This window comes from Hyla sarda, chromosome 8 (genome assembly GCF_029499605.1).
Source record: "Hyla sarda isolate aHylSar1 chromosome 8, aHylSar1.hap1, whole genome shotgun sequence".
NCBI classification, from domain to species: Eukaryota; Metazoa; Chordata; class Amphibia; order Anura; family Hylidae; genus Hyla; species Hyla sarda.
In genome coordinates this window covers 92,499,886-92,527,202 of record NC_079196.1, presented here as the reverse complement: position 1 = coordinate 92,527,202, position 27,317 = coordinate 92,499,886, and the positions used below count along the sequence as shown (strand labels likewise).

The 27,317-nt window shown below is 43.6% G+C and overlaps 2 protein-coding genes across 4 annotated transcripts in view; one reads left to right on the top strand and one right to left on the bottom strand.

The window, feature by feature from the left end:
• Positions 1-3,653, bottom strand: part of FTCDNL1 (formiminotransferase cyclodeaminase N-terminal like) — a 107,495-nt gene extending 103,842 nt beyond the window's left edge. Inside the window, exon 1 of one of the 2 annotated variants that reach the window (XM_056533587.1) lies at positions 3,609-3,653. The gene's annotated coding sequence lies outside the window, so the exon portion shown is untranslated. Of the gene's footprint in view, positions 1-646; positions 731-3,608 lie in introns of those variants that run through there. The other variant, XM_056533586.1, reaches the window with a different exon arrangement.
• The window catches only part of LOC130283894 (ras-related protein Rab-5B-like), a 39,373-nt gene that overhangs the window by 2,970 nt on the left and 9,086 nt on the right, over positions 1-27,317 (top strand). The window contains exons 2-4 of one of the 2 annotated variants that reach the window (XM_056533590.1): positions 709-787; positions 12,488-12,746; positions 19,054-19,205. In XM_056533590.1, coding sequence (XP_056389565.1) covers positions 12,587-12,746; positions 19,054-19,205 — 312 coding nt within the window. In that variant the 5' untranslated portion in view covers positions 709-787; positions 12,488-12,586. The remainder of the gene's footprint in view (positions 1-708; positions 788-12,487; positions 12,747-19,053; positions 19,206-27,317) is intronic. The other variant, XM_056533591.1, reaches the window with a different exon arrangement.

The window sequence follows — 27,317 nt, the reverse complement described above, 5'->3', positions numbered from 1 at the left end:
ACCGGGTGCATACGGTTATCAATTATTTGTCTATGGATACGGTTTTCAATATGGTTCCATACAACACTGGGCAGGGGCATATACAACAAGGGACAGGGCATATATGTCAATTGGTGAATGCCAGTGTTTAGTATTGGACGGATGGCACAGCTGATGCCTCAATGTCAGTGATTCCCAACCAGGGTGCCTCCAGCTGTTGCAAAACTACAACTCCCAGCATGCCCGGACAGCCGTAGGCTGTCCGGGCATGCTGGGAGTTGTAGTTTTGCAACAGCTGGAGGCACCCTGGTTGGGAAACCCTGCTGTATATTATAGGCTTCATCTCCGCCTGCAGATGTCGGAAATTATAGTGTGAATCATATGAAGCTTAACTAGAACAATTTTCTGCTTAGTGTTATGCCCTATGGCCTCGTGCAAGGTCATAAAATCCTGCCTTGTTCTGTATACGGCCATCATAACATCAGGTGACGGAGAATTCCATTCAGTTACTGTCACAGGCAGCAGTGTACAATAACAATAGACGCCTTGTTACTGGGCCATAGGGATCAATGTTTAATACTAAGAAATATAAAGCACTTTTTCTCATGAATAATCTTCATTGTATCGTGTAGCGATTTGCAACTTTCTAATATACTTTTGTGCTCACCACTTTCAAAGTTATTCTCTTGCTGGCATTGAACCGAATCCATTCTTGCTTTGTTTTTGTAGAACGCCCGGATTCATAGCCCCCTGGATGCAAGGGGGAAGAAAAAAAGTTTCCATTCACTGTCAGCAAGCAGATGACATGGTGAGAAAGTAAAGTGCAAGCTATTTTAGAAAGCTGTATAATTTTCCCTTTGCATGTGGATTATGGTTTATTAGTAGAGATGAGCGAAGTTACAGTAAATTCGATTCGTCACGAACTTCTCGGCTCGGCAGTTGATGGCTTTAGTCTGCATTAATTAGTTCAGCTTTCAGGTGCTCCCGTGGGCTGGAAAAGGTGGATACAGTCCAAGGAGAATCTTTCCTAGGACTGTATCCACTAGAGATGAGCGAACTTATAGTAAATTTGATTCGTCACAAACTTCTCGGCTCGGCAGTTGATGACTTATCCTGCATAAATTAGTTCAGCTTTCAGGTGCTCCCGTGGGCTGGAAAAGGTGGATACAGTCCTAGGAAAGAGTCTTCTTGGACTGTATCCACCTTTTCCAGCCCACGGGAGCACCGGAAAGCTGAACTAATTTATGCAGGATAAGTCATCAACTGCCGAGCCGAGAAGTTCGTGACTAATCGAATTTTCTGTAAGTTCGCTCATCTCTAGTATCCACCTTTTCCAGCCCACCGGAGCACCTGAAAGCTGAACTAATTTATGCAGGATAAGTCAGCAACTGCCGAGCCGAGAAGTTTGTGACGAATCGAATTTACTGTAACTTCGCTCATCTCTATTTATTAGCATCAAACTGGGAATCCTCTTACTTTTTCCTTCTGATTCTGTCCATTACTGGTATTGTGTTGTATAGGATGACAGCAAGCAGAGATATTGAAAACTGTGAAAAAGTAATGCTTATGCAATGAATAAGCTGAATCCAGAGTACTCCTACAGTTTTGTGTTTTTCTAAACTAATTCTTGTTCTGAGAAAAAAAAATGCCCTGAATGTATGGCCAAGTATGAGGACAAGCTGCAGGGATCAGCAAGGATGATGCTCCCATAAGTCGACTCCTACTGGTCTTTTATGTCCTGACTTACGTGATATAAAAAATCATCAAAAAAGTCAAAGTGCCTAAAACTTACTGTTTATTTAGTGGTTTAAAATAACACCACAAAAGACAAAGGTGATCCCTTGTGTGCAAATAACCAAATATACAGTCATGGCCGTAAATGTTGGCACCCCTGAAATTTTTCAAGAAAGTGATATATTTCTTACAGAAAAGGATTGCAGTAACACGTTTTGCTCTACACATGTTTATTCCCTTTGTGTGTATTGGAACTAAACCAAAAAAGGAGGAAAAAAAGCAAATTGGACATAATGTCACCAAACTCCAAAAATGGTCTGGACAAAATTATTGGCACCCTTTTACAATTATGGAAAAATAAGATTGTTTCATGCATGTGATGCTCCTTTAAACTCGCCTGGGGCAAGTAACTGGTGTGGGCAATATAAAAATCCCACCTGAAAGCAGATAAAAAGGAGAGAAGTTCACTTAGTCTTTGCATTTTGTGTCTGTGTGTGCCACACTAAGCATGGACAACAGAAAAAGAAGAGAACTGTCTGAGGACTTGAATTGTGGAAAAATATCAACAATCTCAAGGTTACAAGTCCATCTCCAGAGATCTGCAGACTCCTGCAGTGCTGAGGGACTACTTCTACTCCCAAGATGGACCAGACTTGTTTCCATGTTGGGGTAGTAGTTCCTCCTGCTGCGGGAGTCTGCTGGCGGCTGGGGAGGCTACATTTGTGTTTGTACTACTATCCCCATCATGGAACAGAGTCTGTTCCATGTTGGGGGTAGTAGTACAGGGGATAAGGGATTGATTGCACTGGGTCTCACTTCTGAGACCCGAAGCGATCAGCAGTTATAAAGCAGGGGAACGGGGGCATGATGTGCTCCCCTGTGATGTACATACTACTGTGTAAACTTTCCTCTTGAAATCCCCTGCCGGGAGCCCTAAATGGCTGGAACCGAGGACCCATTCAGGGCTCCAGATGGGGTTTTTATACTACTAATTTGACCCCCAAATGTATGCCTCCCATGCATATTTAGAATTCATTGCCCCCAGTGTGTTTATAATAATTCATTGGCCCCAGTGTGCTTATACTTATGCACACCGGGACATGTCTATTCTCTGCTGCTCATTTCTGTAGCCGACGGAGGTGAGCAGCAGAGAATAGATATGTCCCGGAGGTGCGTTGATTGTTCTAGGAGCAAGGCAGCAGTGGGGACATGTCGGGTGGCGGTGGTGAATGAATGAAGCCTACATGTGGGACATGGTGGCTTCATTCTTTCGTCGCCGCTGCCGCTGGTTCCCGACATGTCCCGCTGCTACCCTGCTCCAAGAACATGAGGAGCAGGCAGCGGGAGGGGAAATAAGGACATTGGGTGGGAGGGAATAAGGATAAGCCAATGAATTATTATAAATATGCATGGGGGGCATACATTTGGGGGTCAAATTAGTAGTTTAAAAACCCCTGAATGGCTATTCGGTGCTGACCATTCAGGACTCCTGGCGGGGAATTTAAAAGTGAAAGTAAAAATACACCATACATCGCAGAGGACCAATGCGATAACTTCTGATCGCATCGGGTCTCAGAAGTGAGACCCGGTGCGATCAATCCCACAGCCACTGTACTACAGCCCCCATCATGGAACAGAGTCTGTTCCATGATGGGGGTAGTAGTAGTACAAACACTATTGTAGCCTCACTATTGCCACCCAGCTTATCAATATTCCTCCCCTCCCTCCGCCTCTCCCTCTTCTTCTCGCTCTGTAATGAAGAGAGAGAGAGAGCGAGAGAGGCGGAGGGAGGGGAGGAATATTGATGAGCTGGGTGGCGCTGCGGCCAAAAAAGCTGACATTAGAGTGCCAGTTAGGCCGGCCGGTGCAAGTTAGCACCTAATTAGCATATATACCGAAAATAGAAGATTATGGCCGAAAGGCGGGGAGGATCCGGGCATGGTAAGCATCAAACTGATCAGCGTCCCTCACACTACCAGCCAGTACCGCTGGTTAGTGCGGAGGGAGCAAGCTGACAGTTTTCCTTTAACAGATGAATATGCCCGTTATTTTGACGGACATTATTCAGCCGTTAGCACCCGTTATTTCATCCGTTATTATACATCCATTTTTTAATTATACAATACAGAAAATGGATGTTTAATAATGGCTGAATACTCATAGTGTGAAAGCAGCCTTAGTTTTAGGCACTTTTGACTTTTTTTTTATTAGTTTATTGCCAAGAAGGATCAGTCTGCAGGCAGAGGATAAGCCTATCATATCCTGTACTTTGTTGTATAATGTGATATAGAAGGAAGAAGTAACTGTACAGCCCGGCGCACTCCCTGCATCACTTCATGCCTGATCATGTATTGCCTGTCAGAACAAAATTATAGGGACGCTTTTTTAAAGAGACTTTTGAAGTCTTCAGAAACTCTGGTGTCAGGTAATTAAATCTATTGTTTTCTGTTACCAGCCATTTTACCATGGGAGAGGCAGCGTTCTTCAGTCAGATTAAAGGGGTACTCCAGGGAACTAAACCCATAGCCCATCCTTTCCCTCTCACCAACCTATGTATTTGTTTAAATATCATTCATTAGCAATATACAACAGTTTCCCTTTTTCAGCTGTCACTTATATGCAGCAAGTGAGAGAAAATGACATTTTTAGATCCACTTTGTCTCTTTGTGTGAGAGCAGACCCCTCCCTTCAAGACAACACCACCTGATTTCTGTTTGGTCTAGAGCTCTGGCTGTACAGCCACACCTCCTCTCCCCATCCCCTCCATGTGTGAGAGCTTGTGAGCTGTAAAGGAAAAGCAGTGAAGATTCTTAGTCATAACTGAGCGCACAGCTGCTGTTTTTCTGCTGAAAATCTAATAACTGACTTCTGCTATTCAGAGCACAGCATGATTTTTTGCTGGGGGAAGGATAGTCTGAAACAAAAGACATGTACAGTGTGTGTGTGTGTGAGCTGCAGTGTAAGCATGCACACAGATAGTGCAAGCAGTTGGCTGGCAGCCATTACACAGAGCTGCACTGACTTCTGGGAGTTGAAGTCTGTGCTGCAAACAAGGAAAAGTATTTAGGAGACATCAGGGGCCAAAGGAGCTTCAAAAACCACATGAATAACTACTGGGGACACAGAACAGGTATTGTGGTATTTTTATTTTTAACTTCCCTGGACTACCCCTTTTAAAGGGATTAAATGTGGTTTCAAACAACTTCCTTCTATTTGATCCTAACTTATTTGTAAATCACTTTATTTACCAAAAATTACTCCTTGCACCAGGAAAAAAAAAGCCACTAGGTGTCCCAGTAATCTGCTGTTCACTGCTTGTAAGGGGAAATCTATTCCTAGCAGTGGAGAGACCAATGCAGGGGGTGGGCTTTGATATTTCTATGTGCAGCAGAGAGCCTGGACTGGGTGCTTACAAGCTGAGCCTGTCTGCTTCCTTTATAGGGTCCATGATGGGTCCTTTACCATCCATGAATTCTGGGCAGCTGTCTCCAGTGTAAATACTTGTTCCTGCTATGCACACAGAATGGACCTCGAGTGTAATCTTCCTTTTCTCCCTCCCTTCAGCTTGTCGTTGTTATCAGCAGTTCACTGCTTTATATGATGTAACCCCTTTCTTGCTGTGATTTTCCTTGTGCTTTTTAGTCAAATCATTGTCGGTAGTTTACTGCTTAGACACGGGCTGCTTTTGTGATGCAACCTCCCCTGTGATTTTTGCTGCTTTTCCTTTCCTTTCTGATCACATAGCGCTTTACAAACCTAGTGTATCAACCACCTGCTTTTCTAGAACATAATCTACAGCACTATGTAATGACATAGCAGAGAGGAGTAGGTGCTGCCCAGTGATTGTCCAGAATTAAAGGAAAGGAAGACTCTGTGTGTGTGTGCGTGTGTGTGTGTGTACTACTGTCAAGTAGCCCAGCTATTGTCCTTTCCCTGAAATGGTTAGAATGAGAAATAGCTATACACTAGGACAGGTACACTTAATACATCAAAATTCCAGAAAAATGTCTTTTATCTCAATATATTTTAGTTTATCAACTTCCTAAAACTTCTGCTGACGCCTGAGGATATTAGCTGGAATTTTCATAAAATGCACGCATATAGACAAATTATGGTGTTATTCCCTTCAATGTACATAGTGCTAACATTTTTCTGATATTTATAATACATCATACCATATGGTTTTTTCCAAGTGGTCACTTAGTTCCTATTCACAGGATATGTTATTAAAGGAGTAGTGAGGCGCGCACTTTTTTCATTTTATCCTGTCCGGGCTGCAAAATAAAAGAAAACACACTTTCTTTTACCTGTCTGTCAGCTGCAGGTCAGGTTCCAAACTGTTACATACCTGTTAAGACAAGGAGACACATGATACCATTCAGATACCTGTATGTGCTTCTATAACATAGACAAACGCTTTTATCCTTTGTTGCAAAGAGGTGTTCCCAAGCCCCTGAAGTGCTGATGGATGTGCCAACTCCTCACTCCTATTTATTGAAAGGCAGCTGGAAGACTAGCCCTATTTCCAAACTGCGTGCAGGTTTGAGATTAGAAAACAGGGCTTAGCTGTCAGCTGACTGGCAATCAAGCAGGGTGTGGATTGGATGAGAGGAGGTGTTTCATCCTGCAGCACTTTAGGGGCATGGAAACGCCTCTTTGGCACTTTGCATCAGAAAATATTCTTCTATGTTAAAGGGCTTGCCCCGTTATGTAAAACAAATCACTTATCCACAAGATCTGACAGCCCCACCTACCCCCGGTGATTACCAGAGCCCGTCTCTTACCTCGGCACGCTCTGGTCCTCACTTTGCAAGGTGAACTGAACTCTAAAGTGACGGCCCGCTCTGCCACTATACCTCCTTATGTGGCAAATCGCTGTGGCCTGTGATCGGTGATTGGCCTGTTACTCCTGAGACCAGTTTGAGACCAGCACTCCGAGGTAAGAGACGGCACAGTTCTGGAGATCGTGGAGGTCTCAGCAGCTGGCCCCCGACATTTATCGGTTTATCCAAGGGATCGGGGCCGTTTTACATACTTGGGTTACCCCTTTAAGAAAGCATAGACCGATTGAAAAGATATCATATGTCTCAGACTTGTCCTAACAGCTAAATATATAACTATGAATTGCAGCTGACAGATTCCCTGTTATGTCCAATAGATCAGGGTCCCATCTCCCACACCCATGTGAACAATACCAGAGAGGAGTGGTGGGCCTGCGTTACCAGATATTCAACAGCATCTTATCTGCATTGGCCTCTGTAATCCTTCTTATATCCACTTTACAAGCTGATGCTTTATAAAGGATGATGTTAACACATGGATGTGTCAGTGAAGCCGCCTCTCTGCATCATACCATAGCTATGACTGGTATGTACTGTGCTGCTGATGGATGTCTTGGGGACGTAGTCACAGTATAGATATTCAGTGCACATGGAGAACCTATAGTTTCAAATGATGGTCCCATAGACACTGAGTACCACTGTGAGGTGCTATATTTATTCTCTTAGGAGCAATGATTTTTAGGTTAGAATACTGCCATAGTGCCACCATTTGTTTTCACTTAAAGAATCTTTAAGGGAGATGACATGTTTTGTATGAAACCAGAGGTACAATATGGCCCTTGGGAGACCTATTATGGATCTGTACAACATCTCCCTCATATCTACATAACCCCTAAGGGTTGGTTTTCCACTAAGGGCAGGTGCTAGTTAAACTATTTTTGGATTATCTGTCAATCAATAAGTAGGACTTGTGTTTTCTTTTTTTTTTTTTATATAGGAAAACTTGCATACAGCAAATGCTACCAGTGCCCCTAAACAGTGTGCCAGCCGCAGTAGCCCGATAAAGGTTATACTTATGCCACAATTGCCTCCATGTCAGATTTGTTTTCTGAAGGATACTGGGAAATCCCAGTGGACCCAAAGGGCTTTTGGAAATTCTGTTGGGATTTTGGTAATTTGAAGAAGAACAATGCACTGAGCTGCAAGTTCTGAATGAAGATGTGAACAGAGCCTTGTTCTGCATGTGCATACAGCGGATAGCATTGTACAGCATGGCTTCACATACAGATGTGACAGCAGTTTATGTTGTAGATTTTACTAGTCCATACTAGTCTGCATATGACCTGCTTCAAGTTATATTGTATGAAAGAATACCGTTGTTTATATTAGGGATGTCCTGATACCAATACTAGTATCGGTATCGGGGGCCAATACCAGACATTTGCATAGTATTGGGGACTCGTTTAATGTCCCTGATACCAAATCCGATACCTGTTGCAGTGCCATCCTCCTGTCAAATAAAATGCCCCGCTCTGCTGCCCTGTTCTCCCGTCCGCATCATGGCATCCTGTGGAGGAGCATGTGACACACACTTCACTCCTCCTCCTCCACTGCGCTAAGTGTAACGCTATGAGGAAGCAGAGTGACGTGTATGACTCTTGCTCCTCCATAGGATGCCATGCTAATGTCTGCAGCTATCTATACTACCTATAGATAGCGGGTTTGCCACAGTTGCATCCAGTCTAGGTAATAAATGGTCTTTGAGATGAAAACATTAGCTGCACAAAAATATTTCATGTCCTGATGTTTTTTTTATAATGTATTCTTGTAGGTAAAAAACAGCTGTAACATTAAAACCACCTGCAGAAGGCAGTGTAAATCTCTGTTGCCATTCATGCAAGGTCTCCACAAGCCCCTAGAAGGTTTCCTTTTAGGGCTGGGCGGTATGGCCAAATATGTGTAACTTATGGCGGTTCCACAGTATATAACGGTACCCCCCCCAAATTAATTATTAGCGCTGCGCTGTCCCCATCGGGGTAAATGTCACCCGCAAGCCCTGCCTCTTCGTCCTCCTGTTTTTGCGCCCGCCGGCGCTGTGCGGTATCCCTATGCCCGGGCTGCAAAAGGTAAACAAAAATAAACTAACACATGCTCCGACGTCGGCCTTATGCTGGGGACGTGAACGTTGGACAGCAGTCAGCCTATCCGCCTCGGCCGGTGATAGGCTGACTGCTTTCCGGCGTTCCATTCACTAGGAAGCTGGTCCGGACCGACGGGAAAGGTGAGTTAAAGTTTATTTTACCTTTTGCAGCCTGGGCATAAAGATACAGTATAGAGCGGTGGTCTTCAACCTGTGGACCTTCAGATGTTGCAAAACTACAACTCCCAGCATGCTGGGAGTTGTAGTTTTGCAACATCTGGAGGTTGAAGACCACTGGTATAGAGTATCAGCGCCGGCGGCTGCAACAAACAGGAGGACAAGGAGGGCAGCGCTTGCGGGTGACATATGTGAGTAGTACCCCGATGGGGACAGCGCAGTGCTGGGCTAATAATTGGAGGGCAGAACAGCGCTCACGGGTCACATATGATTAGTTCCCGATGTATGGACAGCGCAGCGTGGGCTGATAATTCATTTAATTCCCGAGGGGGAGGGGCCAAACCGGTATTGCGGTATGGGTTAAAATTCATATCGTGCAGCACAAAAATTTCGGTATTCGGTATGAACCGGTATACCACCCAGCCCTATTTCCTCTGATATCTTGCACCAGGATGTTATTGGAAGATCCTTAAAGTCCTGTAAGCTGTGAGGTGCGGCCTTCATAGATCAGACTATTTTTTTTCCAGCACATCACATAGATGCTCAATAGGCCTGAGATCAGGGGCATTTGGAGGCCAAGTCACTATTTTTTGTCTTGTCTATCAAACCATTCCTGAACAATTTTTATAGTGTAGTCGGGGCATATTCCTTCTTAAAGAGGCTGTTGCCTTTAGAGATGACTGTTACCATGAAGGGGTATGTGTGGTATACAACAATGTTAGGTGGGATGATTAGTTTGTAATGCAATAGCCATTCATGTATCCCTGCCAGTCTTTAATGCTTCCCATAGTTCAAGCAACGTAAACATAATGACCGGTTGCGCTTTATTTATTTTTAATTTAATAATAATACAACCAGAGAGGTTTTCTGCAGGCCATAGACCTATGCCGTGCCCTCAGATTAGGGATGTTTTAGTGAGGAGAATAGGACACGGTGGCCTAATACATGAGCAAACGGATCCATCTGTAATTGTTGTCCCAGCACAAACCTGATGGCTTTTTTTCTGTGATGTCAGCCTCTTTATCCTCAATAGATCCTTGTGTAAAAGGCTCGTGAAATAAAAACTTGCCCAGCAATTTGTCTGCTTATATGAAAGCAGAGTCTTTTATGGAACGCCATTTCTAGCACGGTTATCAATCGGGTACATTCTTTACATGTGTACAGCTCTATCCATTGAGGTCCACCAGTAACTTTAAAGGGGTATTCTAGAAATCTTTTTATTTGACTATGCTACAAGGGCTGTAAAGTTAGTGTAGTTCATAATAAAGTGTCTGTACCTGTGTGAGATGGTGGTCTCACAATTCTTCTGTGATTTTTGGCCCAATATTTATTTTTAACATACAAAAGTACTCAGGTCTCTGGTTTTCCCAGGTTGCAGTGCAGCCGAGACTTGACATCACTAGTCAGGTGATGACAGGGAGCCTGTCCTGCTTCAATGGGTGGAGCGACTGCTGGGTGGGAGAGAGATCATTCTGCAACTAATTGTATTTTTGCAACACCCTGGTTAGAATGGTCTTTTGAATGGAATGCAGCTCATTTGTGTTAAAATGGGTCGGAGGTAAAAAAAGTGACCTCGCGCTTACACACTAGGAACTATGGGATTTGTAGTTTGAGAGACTAACTTCAACAGGAAATAACCAGTTCACAAACAGCTAGCCACAGTATTATAGTAATCTCCCAGCATAGCCATTTAGCCCCAAGACAAGCGCAGATCCTTCCTAAGCTTGTCCATTACTGCCTGGCAGGTATGTACTAAAATCACCTTATGGTGGAGAAGTATGAAAGCCATTGGTATTTCCTGCTTACACTGAAATGAGGTCAGCCTCTGACGATTTCTTGTAAGAATGGAAGCTTTAATACTGCTCAAAGCACTTTTTTCTTGCTAGCTGTTTCTACATTAATAGATTTAAAAAAATGTATTGTATGTGTGTGTATGTATATGTGTGTGTGTATATGTATATATATACCTTCACTTTAGATCAGTGGGTACATTTGAAATCCTTCAGCTACGGTGAATCTACAATTTCAAGCATCCTATGTCACATCAGGCCTTCTGGCATGCTGCACACCACTGCTTTGGCCAAGTACATAGACAGAAGATCACATTGGTGGGCTCTGGTCTTTTTTATTTTCAAAACTAATGTCACTCAAACTAGGGATCGACCGATATCTTATTTTTTTTTTTTTAGGGCCGATACCGATAATCTGTCAACTTTCAGGCCGATAGCCGATAACTTATACCGATATTCCCCCCCCCCCTCCCCCTGGCGGGGTAGAAGCCGTAGCAGATCAATGATTTAAAACGGGCGCTTTAAATCAATGAACTGCAGCGGCTTTTGCCTGGCCAGAGACCGCCACCCGCTTCTCTCCCCCTGCTTGTCCTGAGTCTAACCACCACAGTTGCCCCATCGCCCCCCCCCCCCATCCTCTGCCCACATACCGTCGCCGCCCCATCACCTCCCCCCATCCCCGGTGTTATAATTACCGGTCCCTGAGGTACGCGATGCTTCTGGCTCCGTCGGCATCCTGTGCTGTCACTGTGCGCACTGACGGTGACCTCGCCTTGGGGACGTCACTCGTAATTGCGCACAGCAACAGCGCAGGAGCCAGAGGATGTATGCGGCGGTATGTGCCCTGAGGATGGGGGGGGGGGAGGCAATGGGGCAGCGGCGGCGGTATGTGGCCAGAGGATGGGGAGGCAATGGGGCGGCGACGGTCGTCTCTGGCCGGGTGCGGGGCGTTATCGGCAAGGTAATTGCCGATACTGATAATGTCCAAAATCGTGATTATCGGCCAATAATATCGGCCAAACTGATAATTGGTCCATCCCTAACTCGAACCCTTTTGGTGCCACCCAGGGATTCCTAGCACAGGAAATCGGCCAGTATAATCTACACAGTGGAGCTCTGCTCAGTATGTTGTGTCAGTGATCTCTAGTACTACAATCTCCACATTTTACTTTTGTCCTACGGTTACTTCTGTTGTTATTTTTCTACCTTTTTTACCACTTTTCCAGTTAGAAGCCAGTAAGAAGAATCCTCAGGCAGGTCTATAGTAAATACACAAGCTAAATGGGTAACATTTATGTTCAGGAAACGCCAGACGGAAGGACAGCTGTGGTAATTTACCATGTATATCTGTCTATGAACGGCTAAACAGGATGTGATACTATTATAAGTAACACGTCCTTTTTACAAGGTTTCTGAAATATTGTCTGTGAAGATCTGCATATGAAAATACCCAACAAAAATGTATTGAAAATAAAATCACCTTTGAATAAACATAAATAAGGAGAGACCTGTCAGTCAAGCCCAGCGTTTTTTTTCTTTTGTATTAATTTCATAGTTCCAATAAATACGTACATGCAATACCAAGTATTATGTAAAAAAGATTTTTATAGGGGTGAGGATATATACTTTTTATTTTTTTTTTATTACTTTTTATTAATACCATAAGGGGGATTTGACAGTGATCTCTCGATTGCTGATAAAATTCACTGCACAGCATAACACAGAATGGAATTCTGTCCTGTTAAGATTTATTTGTTAATCAAAGGGGTTAACCAAACACAGTAGTCAGGAGAGAAGTGCCGGGCACTCTGAAGTACTTGCGTACTTGGATGATGTAATTTGTAAAGTAACTAGAAAACTCAGCTTGTTTCTTTTCTTTCTGGCAGAGCGCTTCCTGAAGGTTACTTTGGATTTCACGTAACTGAACAGCAAACCTAATTCTTCTGCGGACTGGAGAGGACAAACTACCAGAGACGGAGGACACCATGGCTAGTAGGGGAAGTACAAGGGCTAATGGAGTGGGCCAGACAAAAATCTGCCAGTTCAAGCTAGTGCTGCTTGGAGATATGGCTGTAGGAAAATCCAGTCTTGTCCTGAGGTTTGTCAAGGGTCAGTTTGATGAGTTTCAAGAGACCACCATTGGAGGTAAGAAAAGAAAAAAGGGGGGGGGGGGGTTAAATCTAATTGTTATGTCTGAGGGGGGGGGTCTGACCGCTGGGACCCCCATGATCTCCTGCACAGGGCCCCAGATCTCCTTACGCATGGAGCGGGGTCCTGCACGCTGTACTTGTGTATCTCTGTCTTTCCCATTGAGATGAATGGAGGACACTTGCCGAACACCCACACCCACTCTGTGCGTGAGGAGAGCCGGAGCACTGTACAGGAGATTGTGGGTGAGAAGGGGGAGGGGGGAGAGGTATGGGGGACCCAGCACCCGGAACTGGGATGCCAGCAGGAGGTGGTTAATAATAGTGAAAATCCCATTACATACCCTAATATCATACATAATATCTAAGTATAGTTACTTGACACTATGTGGCATGATTTATTTGCTGCTGTTTCAGATCACCCACTTTAAAGGAATTTGTGCCAGGTGCCTACCTGCTAATCACTATCTAGAAAGGCTGAGAGTGAGGACCTGTGCTCAGAATAAAAACCAAAACAAAAATACTTTTCCATGATTTTTGCAGTCTAGGGTTCCCTGATACCAAAGATGTTTTTATTTTGTTTATCTTGTCCCTATTTCCAAGATATTGTGATTTTTACTATTTGACTGCACTTTTCCTTAAATGGTCAGATTGGCAGAAATTTTAAGAGTACCTGTCATGAACTAATCTGTCCCTAATCTCCCCCAATCTGTCCCTGACTCTTCCTGACACTAATCCTATTTTTTTTTTTTTTTTATAAATCCCCTCTTTGTACTTCATTTTATCCCTGTATTGCTGCTCAGTCTTCAGTCCCTGTGTAAGGGAGGAAGGGGGCGTGGCCCGACAGGCGTAACATCATCTGAAGCCTGCCTGGGCTCGCTTCCGCCCTTCTTCCTCTATGCTGTACTCCCTTTTGGCAGCGAGCATAGAGGAGTGAGCACACAGCACGGCCGGCAGCTGCTTGGTCCCCTCCTCTCTGTGTTGCACTGCACATGCCATACAGAGAGGAGGAAGCGGCCGGCCATGTCAGGAGCGCACCGTACTGCGTGCACATCGCTCTCTCCCGCCTGTCTGAGAGGCAGGAAGCTGCTCTGTGCTTGTCAGTATCCCGGCTGCCAGATCAGCATGAGTTCGAACTCTGAGAGACTTGCGTCCGGGACATGTAGCCCTAGTGGTAATTTTTTAGAAATATGCCATTTATTTTTATTTTTTATTACATGCAATTAGAAGTTGTTTAGAAGAGGTTAATAAACAACATATAAAGTTTTTTTTTCAGGACAGGTACTCTTTAAAGAGGGGTGTGACAGGCTTTAGGAGTTTAAGTAAAAAACAGCATTAAGAAGGAAATGACCACTTCTGACTTTGACACAACTAGGAAATACAGTAATGTTTCTGTTGGATTGATTGTTAGTAGAAATGGCTAAATGTGGGGCCTAGAACAGGTCACCATTGTTGTCTCAGTGCTGATCTACCATATGTTTTGTCAGGACTACAGGAGGTAGAAGGTAAATGTTGTTCTCCATTCACAGTGCAGTATTCTTGTGTAGACTGTGCACTGTGGAATAAAAACCATACTGTATACTGCTATGTTCTATCACCTCTGGCTCTTTTTCTGTTGTGAAACTTATAGGGGTTGTCCAGAGCTCTAAAATGTTATAAAAAATCCACAGCCCTCCATTTATGTGTCCTGCCACACTAAGCAGATACAGCAGCCAAACAGCCCAAGTGTATCAGGCATTAAGAAGAAATTAGGACTGGGTTTGCCACGGATACCAAAGTGGAGGGCTGGGAGCCAGAGACAACCCGACAACCCCTCTCTGGAGCCAGAGACAACCTTCTTTATTTTTTTAGTTGTCAGCTAAATGGTCATTTAGCATACGGCTATTTCTTCCAATCCCTCCCATGCAGGAGAGCATTTTGAGTGATGAACAAGTCCCTTCTAGCCAGCTGTCAGTTTGTCTCCTTGAGAAAACCATGCTACAGTGGTGAAACATGTAGGAGTAGACAGGTTTTAATTTTAGCTGCAGGCTCCATGTCTCCAGTTCTTTAAAGTTAGTAGTTACGGTTCAATCTTAATATACAGCAAGTACTAAAAACACATTACACGTTACTTTTGCTGGAATCTGTGGGGGAGATTTATCAAAACCAGTGTAGAGGAAGAGTGGTGCACTTGTCCATAGCAACCAATCAGATTGCTCCTTCTTTTATAAAGAGGCCTGTGAAAAATGAAAGAAGCGATCTAATAGGTTGCTATGGGCAACTGCACAATTCTTTCTCTAAACAGGTTTTGATAAATCTCCCCCTATGTCTGTTACCACTGGTCTGAAATCTGACCGCTACTGATTTTCAGAAAGATTAAAGGGGTACTCCAGTGAAAACCTTTTTTCTTTTCAATCAACTGGTAGCAGAAAGTTAAACATATTTGTAAATTACTTCTATTAAAAAATCTTAATCCTTCCAGTACTTATTAGCTGCTGAATGCTACAGAGGAAATTCCTTTCTTTTTTGAACACTGATGACATCACGAGCACAGTGCTCTCTGCTGACATCTCTGTCCATTTTAGCAACCATGCATAGCAGATGTATGCTATAGGCAGCATGGTGGCTCAGTGGTTAGCTGCCTTCCAGTGCTGGGTGCTTGGGTTCAAATCCCACTAAGGACAACAATAAATAAAGCGTTATTATTATTATAATAATGTCAGCAGAGAGAACTGTGCTCGTGATGTCATGAGAGAGCATTCCAAAAAGAAAAGAACTTCCTCTGTAGTATTCAGCAGCTAATAAGTACAGGAAGGATTAAGATTTTTTAATAGAAGTAATTTACAAATATGATTAACTTTCTGCCACCAGTTGATTTAAAAGAAAAAAGGTTTTCACCGGGTACTCCGCTGCTCAGCGTTTGGAACAAACTGTTCCGAACGCTGGAGCCGGCACTGGGAGCTTGTGGCGTCATAGCCCCGCTCCCTCATGACGGCCCGTCCTGCCCCCTCAATGCAAGTCTATGGGAGGGGGTGTGACAGCTGGGACTTGTAGTTCCACACAACTGGCTCTAAATTACAGCACGAATAATGGCCCTGATTTACTAAGAGTGGAGTGTAGTTTTCCCTAAAAAAAAAAAAAAAAAAAAATTTCACGGCATGTATTTTTTCCCCCTACATTTTTCACTTTTCCCTACATTTTGCATTTTTATTTATTTTATTTATTTTTTTAACACATGCTCTGATCTTTGGGGTTTTCCTCAGCTGAAATCCACTAAATTTTCTGTGGAAACCTTAGTAAATATGTATATTTTTTTTTTATTAAATTTTTTTTTGTGTGTGAAAATGTCGGGAACACACCCCTTTTCTGTGACCACACCCCCTTTCCCCAACTGTCACACCCCTTTTTTGGTGTTTTTCAGTAAAATGGAGAGTTAGTCAGGTTTTTCTCAATTCTGGCGCAGACAGAGTTTCTGGCACAATGCCAGAAAAAACATGTCGGGTTTGCAATAGTAAATGAGGGTCAATATATTCTATATGATTAGACCTCAGTTACCAGAACTGCGGCACATTACATGGTTTCTTTTATGCAAACTATATCAAGGATAATCTTGAAAGTCTCCAAAATACTAAAGTTCCACTTTGAAATCTCTGATCACCAAGTTATGTGTGTAATTTCTTTCCACTGATAAGTTATTGTAGCCATCTTGGATAATACATACATATAGTACCATATTGAGACTGCTCCTCTAGGTTAGCTGCTTTGGTAAAAGTTTGCCATTCTTGTGGCTGGCTCTGCACTTCTCGCACTTGTTTCACCTTGTCACCAGCAAAGGATCATAGGAAACATTAGCCCAGACGTCACCTCTGTTGCAAAACATCACATGCTTACAGACAGAAGCTTGGCAGATATCCTGATTGCAGACAAGGGCGGCTGCGTTCTCCTCCCCATTGGTTTTTAATGCTTTCTGTATTTTGCAACTCTGAAGTGTAATCCTTCCTCTGCCTCTAGAGCAGTGTTTCCCAACCAGCGTGCCTCCAGCTGTTTCAAAACTACAACTCCCAGCATGCCTGGACAGCCGAAGGCTGTCCAGGCATGCTGGGAGTTGTAGTTTTGCAACAGCTGGAGGCACGCTGGTTGGGAAACACTGCTCTAAAGTGTGATATTTATTGATCACTTAATATTTAGCAAGTACAACTAGTGCTTGGCAATATACCGGTTCATACCGAATACCGGTATGTTGTTTTTTTCTGTACGGTATGAATTTTCCCCTATACCGCAATACCGGTCGGGCTCCTCGAATGAATGAATTATCAGCCGCAGTGTGCTGGGGAACTAATCATATATGACCCGTTGGCACTGTCCTGTTTTTCCTCCCCCCCCCCCCCCCCACCGAATGAATGAACTGTGCCGCAGCGCTGTCCCCACATCGGGGGACTAATCATGTTACCCGCAGGCGCTGATCTCCATTTCCTCCTGTGAGCCGCGGCGCTGGAAATGAATGAGTTGTGAGCCGCGGGCGCAGGACGGAGAGCGGAAGCTGTCGCCTGCCCCTGCAAGCGCTGAAAGCCAGTGGGTCGCGGGCACTGAAGAAGTTCTGATCAGAAGTTCTGCAGCGGCCCGCTAGCTTTATGCGCTTGCAGGGGGAAGCGACAGCTTCCGTTCTCCGCCCTGCGCCCGTGGAGATCAACGCCTGCGGGTAACATGATTAGTCCCCCGATGTGGGGACAGCGCTGCGGCTCAGTTCAATCATTCGGTGGGGGTGAGGATTAGTTCCCCAGAGCACTGCGGCTGATAATTTATTCGAGGTGGGGGGGGGGTTAAGTATAGTGGTAAGGGGGAGATGAGTGGATAATATATAGTCAAATACCGTGGAACCGCCATAAGTTTGAAAAATACCGTGATACACATTTTTGGTCATACCGCCCAGCACTAAGTACAACTACAATTTACACTCATTAGTGTGGATGAAATATGAAGTGTGGTTTAGATAGGTCTGGTCTCTGTGCTGAGACCCCTCAGATTGTTAACTAGAGATGAGCGAACTTACAGTAAATTCGATTCGTCACGAACTTCTCGGCTCGGCAGTTGAGGACTTATCCTGCGTAAATTAGTTCAGCCTTCAGGTGCTCCGGTGGGCTGGAAAAGGTGGATACAGTCCTAGGAAAGAGTCTCCTAGAACTGTATCCATCTTTTCCAGCCCATCATAGCACCTGAAAGCTGAACTAATTTATGCAGGAAAAGGCATCAACTGCCGAGCCGAGAAGTTTGTGAAGAATCGAATTTACTGTAAGTTCGCTCATCTCTATTGTTAACTATAACCGGAATGAAGTGTGCAGCAGCGCTCTTTCCTCCCTAGCCGTTTAGTCTGCCTGATTGCAGGAGTTGAGCTCCATTATTAGTCTATGGAGAGCTGTGTATAAACCAGTGCCCACAAACCCCACTAAACTGAAGCAACGCTGTAAAGAAAAGTAAACTAAAATTCCTCCAAAACAAGTGCAAAACTACTAGTCATACAGAAGAACATTACATCAAGTTATTGCTAAATGTGATTCTACATGGAGCATACGAAGAATTTCATATGGGGTTTTTCTATTTTGCCTTTAATTTTGTTGAATAATAACACAGTGGAATCGGTATTGTGTTGTTCATTTGAGGTTACATTTACCCAATTAAAGTGATACTTTCACTTTGTGTCAAGTTTTGATCAGTGGTGTCTGGTTAATTTATGGGTCTTGTCTGTGGTCTCGACTGACTTTAGTTTAGTCTGGCATCTAATTTTGGGGTCTAGTGTTTTGCCTGAATAATTTAGGGGTCCAAACTGCTGACAGTTGGCATTGTTGTTTTTTTCATTGTTCATACTATTTTTTAATTTTTTATTCTGTTTACAAATAAGGGAAACCTTTTTTCTTATTTGTATGTTAGGTGGGGTTCACACTGTTTTTGTCTCTGTTTAATCTTGCTGTTTACAAAAACAATAAATTACGCTATTGTATATTACAAAAAACATGTCAGTGGGAAGTGGATTCTGCTGCATGACATACAGCAGTGTCCGTAAAAGTTTACTTTTTTTTCAAGTGCATTAGACCCTTACTTGTTTTTAGCTTCTCCCCCCTCCAGGGGTTGCCCATTTCTGTGTATGTACATATAAATATCCTACCTATCTATCTCCTATCTATCTAGTGTAAGTAGAAGATAAGGATTCCAGTTATTTGTTGAATATTCTGTGTCTCACTTTCTCATAATTATTAGTATCCTAGTTTTTCTGACTCATTTCTCCTGGTATAGTCATGAGTTAACAAAGTTCCCTTTTTCCATGTCACCAGCTGCCTTCTTGGCTCAGTCCGTATGTCTTGATGATACAACGGTGAAGTTTGAGATCTGGGACACTGCTGGACAGGAAAGATATCACAGTCTCGCCCCCATGTACTATAGAGGAGCACAGGCAGCTATTGTGGTGTTTGACATCACTAAACCGGTAAGCATCTGCTGCTTTTTGGGGGTGCTCTTACACTCAGTGCTGCCGGCTGTGGCTAGCACATGCAGTTGTCTACTGTAGGTGGGACCTGGACTTGGCATGTTGATCTGTGGCAAAATTGGATGCACCCCGCAAACTTGATTTGCCACAATTTAAATGCCAAGTCCTGGTCCCGTCTGCAATTAATAAAAACAAGTGCTAGCCTCTGTGGCTAGTGATATGTGTAAGCGTGCACTTAGGCTGAATATTTTAATTTACCTTCCTTATCAGTTTATGATCCTCCCTCTCAGATGTGGTATGTTCATTTTGACCATAATTTAAAATATCTGTAAATTCTTCATAAAAAGAAAATACATTGCCTACCTGGTTCAGATCCCGTGTTAAAGCCTTTATTATAGTCCAGAGTTGTATTCCAACTTCTGCTGGTTACTATTGGAAACGGTCAGTGACGTTGTCTCCATGATTTTTGACTTTCCTACAGATTAAATATAATATCTGATATAAAGATTATGGCTTGTTCTGTTGAGTTACAAAACAATACAGGGAAATTTAGCTTTAAATCATAGCAAATGCAGCCATTATGTATAAGGCCAGATTCACATTGGTGTATTGTAACCGGTGGAATTTATTTTACATGTGCATTTTAGTTTGTAATCTGTAAAAAAGCAGCCATGATCCCTTTCTTTTTTTATTTCTTCTTAACCTGTTGGGGACGCCCTCGGGTCCCAGTACTTACACCGGGTGGTGATCGGAACGGGATGCCTGCTGAAATCATTCAGCAGGCATCCCGTAGCATCGCCCAGGGGGGTCCTCTCGGCCGTTATCGGCTGTCAATTCTGACCAGCAAATCACGTTTTTTCAGGGCTGATTGGTTCTCTAGAGACCCGATCGCCCGGAAAATAAGCGTGATTGGAGCTGTCAGAGACAGCCCCGATCACTCTGAAGGATAGCATACCCAGACAGCCAAAGGTTTCTGAGCATGGTGTGAGTTGTGGTTTTGCAACTTCAAGAAGGCCACAGTGTGAACTGTGCAGTGGTCTGCAAACTGTGGTCCTCCAGATGTTACAAAACTACAACTCCCAGCATGCCTGGACAGTCTGGGCATGCTTGAAGTTGTAGTTTTGCAACATCTGGAGGACCCCAGTTTGGAGACCACTACACAGTGGTCTGCAAACTGTTCTTCTCCAGTTGTTGCATAACTACAACTCCCAGCATGCCTTTTGGCTGTCAGTGCATGCTGGGAGCTGTAGTTTTGCAACAGTTGTAGGCACACTGGTTGTGAAACACTGAGCTAGAGTCTTTCCTTACTGTGTTTCCCAACCTGTGTGCCTCCAGCTGTTGCAAAACTACAACTCCCAGTATGCACTGACAGACCGTGCATGCTGGGAGTTGTAGTTTAGCAACAGCTGGAGGCACACATGTTGGGAAACGCTAAATTAGTCTATTATCTAACTCTGGTTTCCTCACCAGTGACAGTAAAGTAATAAATAAATAAATAAAGTGACAGTAGTCAGATTTGCAAAACAATGCTCCCGTCCTTAGGGTCAAAATGGGTTCAGTCCCCAAGAGGTTAAAGTGTACCTTTCATTAGCAAAAAAACTAAAACTTTTTAACCCCTTAACGACGAAAGACGTAAATGTACGTCCTGGTGAGGTGGTACTTAACGCACCAGGACATACATTTACGTCCTATGCATAACCGTGAGCATCGGAGCGATGCTCGCATCATCGCGGCAGGTCCCGGCTGCTGATAGCAGCCAGGGACCCGCCCGTAATGGCGGACATCCGCGATCGCGCGGATGTCCACCATTAACCCCTCAGATGCTGTGATTTATACAGATCACGGCATCTGCAGCATCGCGGTAGTTTGAATGGATGATCGGATCGCCTGCAGCGCTGCCGCGGCAATTCGATCATCCAGCATGCGACCGGAGGTCTCCTCACTTTGCTCCGGCCATCTCCCGGGGTCTTCTGCTTTGGTCTGCGATCGAGCAGACCAGAGCAGAAGATCACCGATAACACTGATCAGTGCTATGGCCTATACATGGCACTGAGCAGTATTAGCAATCAAATGATTTCTATAAATAGTCCCCTATGGGGACTATTAAAGTGTAAAAATAAAAGTAAAAAATAAAAGTACGGTGAACAGCGTGAACGTAAAAAAAAAAAAAAATCCAAAATAGCTGCTTTTTTAGAACATTTTATTCCAAAAAAATTAATAACAAGTATTACAAGTTTTATGTAAACAAATATGGTATCAATAAAAAGTACAGATGAGCCCTCATACTGCCGCTTATACGGAAAAATGAAAAATGTATAGGTCTTCAAAATAGGGGGCTTTTAAATGTACTAATTTGGTTAAACAGTCTGCGATTTTTTTTTTTTAAGCGCAACAGTAATAGAAAAGTATGTTATCATGGGTATCCTTTTAATCGTATTGACCCAAAGATTAAAGAACACATGTCATTTTTACCGTAAATTGTACGGCGTGAAAACGAAACCTTCCAAAATTAGCAAAATTGCGGTTTTCTTTTTAATTTCCCCACACGAATAGTATTTTTTTTTCTTTTTGCGCCATACATTTTATGGTAAAGTGAGTGATGGCATTACAACGTACAACTGGTAGTGCAAAAAACAAGCCCTCATACTAGTCTGTGGATGAAAATATAAGAGTTATGATTTTTTGAAGGGGAGGAGGAAAAAACGAAAACGTAAAAATAAAATTGTCTGCGTCCTTAAAGCCCAAATGGGCTTCGTCCTTAAGGGATTAATCTACAAAATAACATGTATATTTGTAATATACATTGGTTATTTTTTTTATTTTATTTCTTATACTTTTGTCTCTGCAGCTATTGCTAAGGAGTCCAAATAAAGAAATTGTGAATGAACAAGCAGGACAGGCAGGGCTCTGTGCAGTAGGGCTCTGTGACACGCTCCAGGCTCACACAGCAGGATGATTGATAAGCCAGGAGCCTGCACGGAGCCCTACTTTTCCTGTCCTCACTTCCTGTGTTTGGTCTCCTCACACAGGCAATAGCTGCAGGGACAAGTAAGTGTGAACCTGGCCTAATACAGACTAATATTAGGATAGATATAAATAAGGGAATTAGTGAACACATTTACCAATATACTCTTTATGCAGATTCTTCATGTAAACTGTAAAAAAGTATCTTAAGGTGGACATACACCTAAATGTTAAGTCATCCTGCAAAGAGTTACTGATGGCAATAGGGTTTATTGGGAGGGGCTGCAGATGCACCGTAAAAGGACCAGTTCAATTAGTACTTTATTTTATACACTTACATTAATTATGTAAAAATAATAGACCTTGCCAGATTCAAGAAACAATGTCTTGAAGTAAGCGAATGTGTTTTTGTAAATGGGAAGTAGAATAGCTGAGTCAACAGCCACCCCACTTGTCTGTCTGCTCGGGCAGTTTATTGCTTGGATTCATATTATTTTGTGAGCCCAGCTAAGGTTATTTTTGATCCAGGTGTGGCTGTGAGCCTGAACACAAACACGTGGTGTTTAGGGAGTCGCCTAGAAAATGTAATTGTCTGCTTTACCAATATGGCTTAACCATTAGAGTTTTGCTGTGTAGCTTTGAGGCCAAAACCAGGAGCGGATGATAATCAACTAGATAAAACTAAACAGATTTTACTTCTAGCCTTTTTTTTTTTTTTTTTTTTATCCACTCCTGGTGGGGAATAGATTTGAAAAAGAAAATAAAGAGTAGAAGTACAGTCATGGCCGTAAATGTTGGCACCCCTGACATTTTTCTAGAAAATGAAGTACCGTATTTCTCACACAAAAGGATTGCAGTAGCACGTTTTGCTATACACATGTTTATTCCCTTTGTATGTATTGGAACTAAACCAAAAAAGGAGGAAAAAAAGCAAATTGGACATAATGTCACACCAAACTCCAAAAATGGGCTGGACAAAATTATTGGCACCCTTAGCCTAATATTTGGTTGCATGCCCTTTGGCTTCCTATAACCATCAATAAGCTTCTTACACCTCTTAGCAAGAATGTTGGACCACTCTTCCTTTGCAAACTGCTCCAAGTCTCTCTTTCTGGAAGGGCGCCTTTTCCCAACAGCAATTTTAAGATCTCTCCACAGGTGTTCAATGGGATTTAGATCTGGACTCATTGCTGGCCACTTCAGAACTCTCCAGCGCTTTGTTGCCATCCATTTCTGAGTGCTTTTTGACGTATGTTTGGGGGTCATTGTCCTGCTGGAAGACCCAAGATCTCGGACGCAAACCCAGCTTTCTGACACTGGGCTGTACAGTGCAACCCAAAATCCATTGGTAAACCTCAGATTTCATGATGCCTTGCACACATTCAAGGCCCCCCAGTGCCAGAGGCAGCAAAACGACCCGTAAACGCCACCATACTCCACCATATTTCACTTTAGGTACTGTGTTCTTTTCTTTGTAGGCCGCATTCCTTTTTCGTTAAACAGTAGAATGGTGTGCTGTACCAAAAAGCTCTATCTTGGTCTCATCTGTCCACAAGTTTTTCCAGAAGGATTTTGGCTTACTAAAGTTCATTTTGGCAAAATGTTGTCTTGCTTTTTTATGTCTCTGTGTCAGCAGTGAGGTCCTCCTGGGTCTCCTGCCATCGCGTTTCATTTCATTTAAATGTCAACGGATAGTTCACGCTGACACTGATGCTCCATGAGCCTGCAGAACAGCTTGAATATCTTTGGAACTTGTTTGAGGCTGCTTATCCACCATCCGGACTATCCTGCATTGACCCCTTTCATAAATTTTTCTCTTCCGTCCACGCCCAGGGAGATTAGCTACAGTGCCATGGGTTGCAAACTTCTTGATAATGTTGCACACTGTGGAAGTGCCATGGGTTGCAAACTTCTTGATAATGTTGCGCACTGTGGACAGAGGCAAATCAAGATCTCTGGAGATGGACTTGTAACCTTGAGATTGTTGATATTTTTCCACAATTTTGATTCTCAAGTCCTCAGACAGTTCTCTCCCCCTCTTTCTGTTGTCCATGCTTAGTGTGGCACACACAGACACACAATGCAAAGACTAAGTGAACTTCTCTCCTTTTTAATCATTTTCAGGTGTGATTTTTTTATATAGCCCACACCTGTTACTTGCCCCAGGTGAGTTTAAAGGAGCATCACATGCTTGAAACAATCTTATTTTTCCACAATTTTGAAAGGGTGCCAATAATTTTGTCCAGCCCATTTTTGGAGTTTGGTGTGACATTATGTCCACTTTGCTTTTTTCCTCCCTTTTTTGGTTTAGTCCAATACAGACAAAGGGAATAAACTTGTCTATAGCAAAACATGTGTTACTGCAATCCTTTTCTGTGAGAAATACTTCGTTTTCCAGAAAAAATTCAGGGGTGCCAACATTTACGGCCATGACTAATTCAACATTTACGGCCATATCTAATTCATAGTTACCATCCTGATTTTGGCTATAAAGGAAATCTGGTGGGAGCATCACCTACACTAACCTGCTTATAAAGGGTAAGGCCATGTTCACACCGCCAGGACATTCTGCACATTTGAATGTTCCGGTGGGCGCTAGGACTGCTCTCATAGACAGCAATGCATTTCCGAACAGAATCTTCAGAAAGAATAGACATGTCTGGGCTTTCTGCAGATGCCATTATTGAGAAACTCTGCTGTGTGCACAGTGCAGCAGAATCCCAAAAATCAATGCTGCAGGGGAATTTCTATTTATCTTTATTTTTTTAAAGTATTTATTTAGGTTTTGTAATTTTAATAACCAACACTTCCAACATGGCGGAAGAAAAGCAACATGTACAATAACAGTCTCCAAGGGTCCCAGAAACCAGCTTCAAAACAGTAACAGGGATTCAAAGTATGCCAGGATGAGCACCAGTTGGATAGAAGGGCATATCTGAGACCCAACCATAGGAGGCCCAACATAGGCAAACACACATACATACATACACACAAGCACACTTCCCGGTCACCCCATCCCCCTCCATCCCAGCCCCCTCTTGCAAAAAAACAGCAACACACCATAGAAACCTACTGGGTCAGTCTGACCTGAAGGTCTCCCGACACGTCCAGCAAAAGTCAGGGGGTCCATACCTTGTCAATTTTCTTAGGGCACTTACGACTCACATATAAAGCCTGCTAGAACGGGACATATTTGTTTACCAAAGTTAGCCAACAAGACAGCGGGGGAGTGAACGTATCCTTCCATGTCATTCCTACCACTTTACGGGCACAGAATAGCAGGAAATGAATCAGCAAATGTCTGCGAACTAGAGACCACTTCATTAATAACTCCAAGCAGGCACACCAAAGGGCTGAATATAAAAGCGAAGTCTAGATTATCGTCCAGAAACCCCATCCCCTCCCTCCAGAAAAGAGCAATGATGGTACACTCCCAGACCGCATGCAAAAAAGTGCCAACCTCTGAAGAGCATTGAAAACACAGATCAGACGGAGAAACACCAATGCACTTAAGCTTAGCAGGGGTGTAATACAACCTCAATACATATCTAGATTGGATCAGCATATCTCTACTGCTAACCACAGTGGAATAATAAGAGCCCTCAACCTCCTTCCACTGACACTCGGACAAATCAGGGATTTGAAAGGCTAATGAGAAAGGGCTAGGCTCCAGTGACTGGAGGAGAGCATAGGACTAAGTAAGAGGTTTAGGAAGATCCGTGGTGACCAGGAGAAGCTCCACATGAGAAAACACAGGGGTAAACATCAGGGAGCCAAACTGCACCTGAACCGCATGCCTAAGCTGAAGATACCTATAAAAGGCATTTCCAGGGATGCCATAACGTTCCTTCATGCCCAAAAAGGATAGGAAAACATGATTCTCCCCAAACAAGTGGATCACATATTTGACACTGTGAGAACCCCAGAAACTGGCCCCCTGCTACTGATGTAGGTAATGTAAATGTACATTCCCCCCCACAAGGGTGCCCTAGGAGATACCAGAGGTTGTGGAAATTGACTCGACACCATGAACCACACTTTAGCTATAGTTTGAAGAGGAGTAGGAAAGGAAGAACGAGAGTGATACCTGTATTGTGTATTAGTGAGAGCTTCATAGGAACCCATAAGTTCACCAGCCAAGGCCGTCGCAGAGTTAGACAGATCCAAATCGATCCACCATGCTGCAGAGACCAGTTGGGAGGCAAGAAAATTGTTATATATATATATATATACATATATATATATATATATATATGTATGAATGTCAGGGGCAGCCAAGCCGCCATGCTGCTTAGGAGCCCGGAGAAGGGCCCGACCAAGTCTGGGAGGTTTTCCCGGCCAGTAGAAGGATCCCAGAGCACTACATAGTGTATTAAAATATTTCCTAGGAGGGATTACAGGAGCTTAGTGAAAGAGATAAAGGAATTTAGGAAGGTATATCATTTTAAATATATTGATCCTGCCAGCTAGAGAGAGAGGAAGTTAGGACCAAGCAGTCAGCCACTCCACAGTGGAGCGTAAGAGCGGTTCCAAGTTCAGGGGTAGATAGTCTAAGAGGGACAAAGTTACCTCCACCCTCAAGTATCGGAAGCAAGAAACTACCTGCACCCCAGCCGGAAGAGAGGGAGGGGGACCCCAGACTAAAGTGCCATTAGGGAGGTTTTAGTCTAGTTGACCCACAAGCCAGAGATCCCACCAAATCGGTCAAGTAAATACATAAGGGACAGGAGAGAACCCCCAGCATCTGCCATGTACACCAAAGTATCATCTGTATAAAAGGAAACCATCTCTACAATTGACCCCCTGAGAATACCACAGATACCCGGGTCCCTACGAATGGCTGCCACCAAGGGTTCCATCGCTAGCGCAAACAGGAAGGGAGAGAGCGGGCACCCCTGTCTCATCCCACGACCCAGAAGAAAGGGAGCAGAAACATCTAGGTTAGTGTGAATACGGGCCCTAGGACTATCATAGAGTTAGCGAACCCAGGCACAGAATCTGGGTCCAAACCCAAATGCACAGAGTAACTCCCAAAGATAGGGCAACAGTACTTTATCAAAAGCCTTATAAATATCCAGACTGACAACCACACCAGTAGGAAAGCCCTCCCCCACCGCTGCTAAGTCGAGCTGCAGACGATTCACCTCA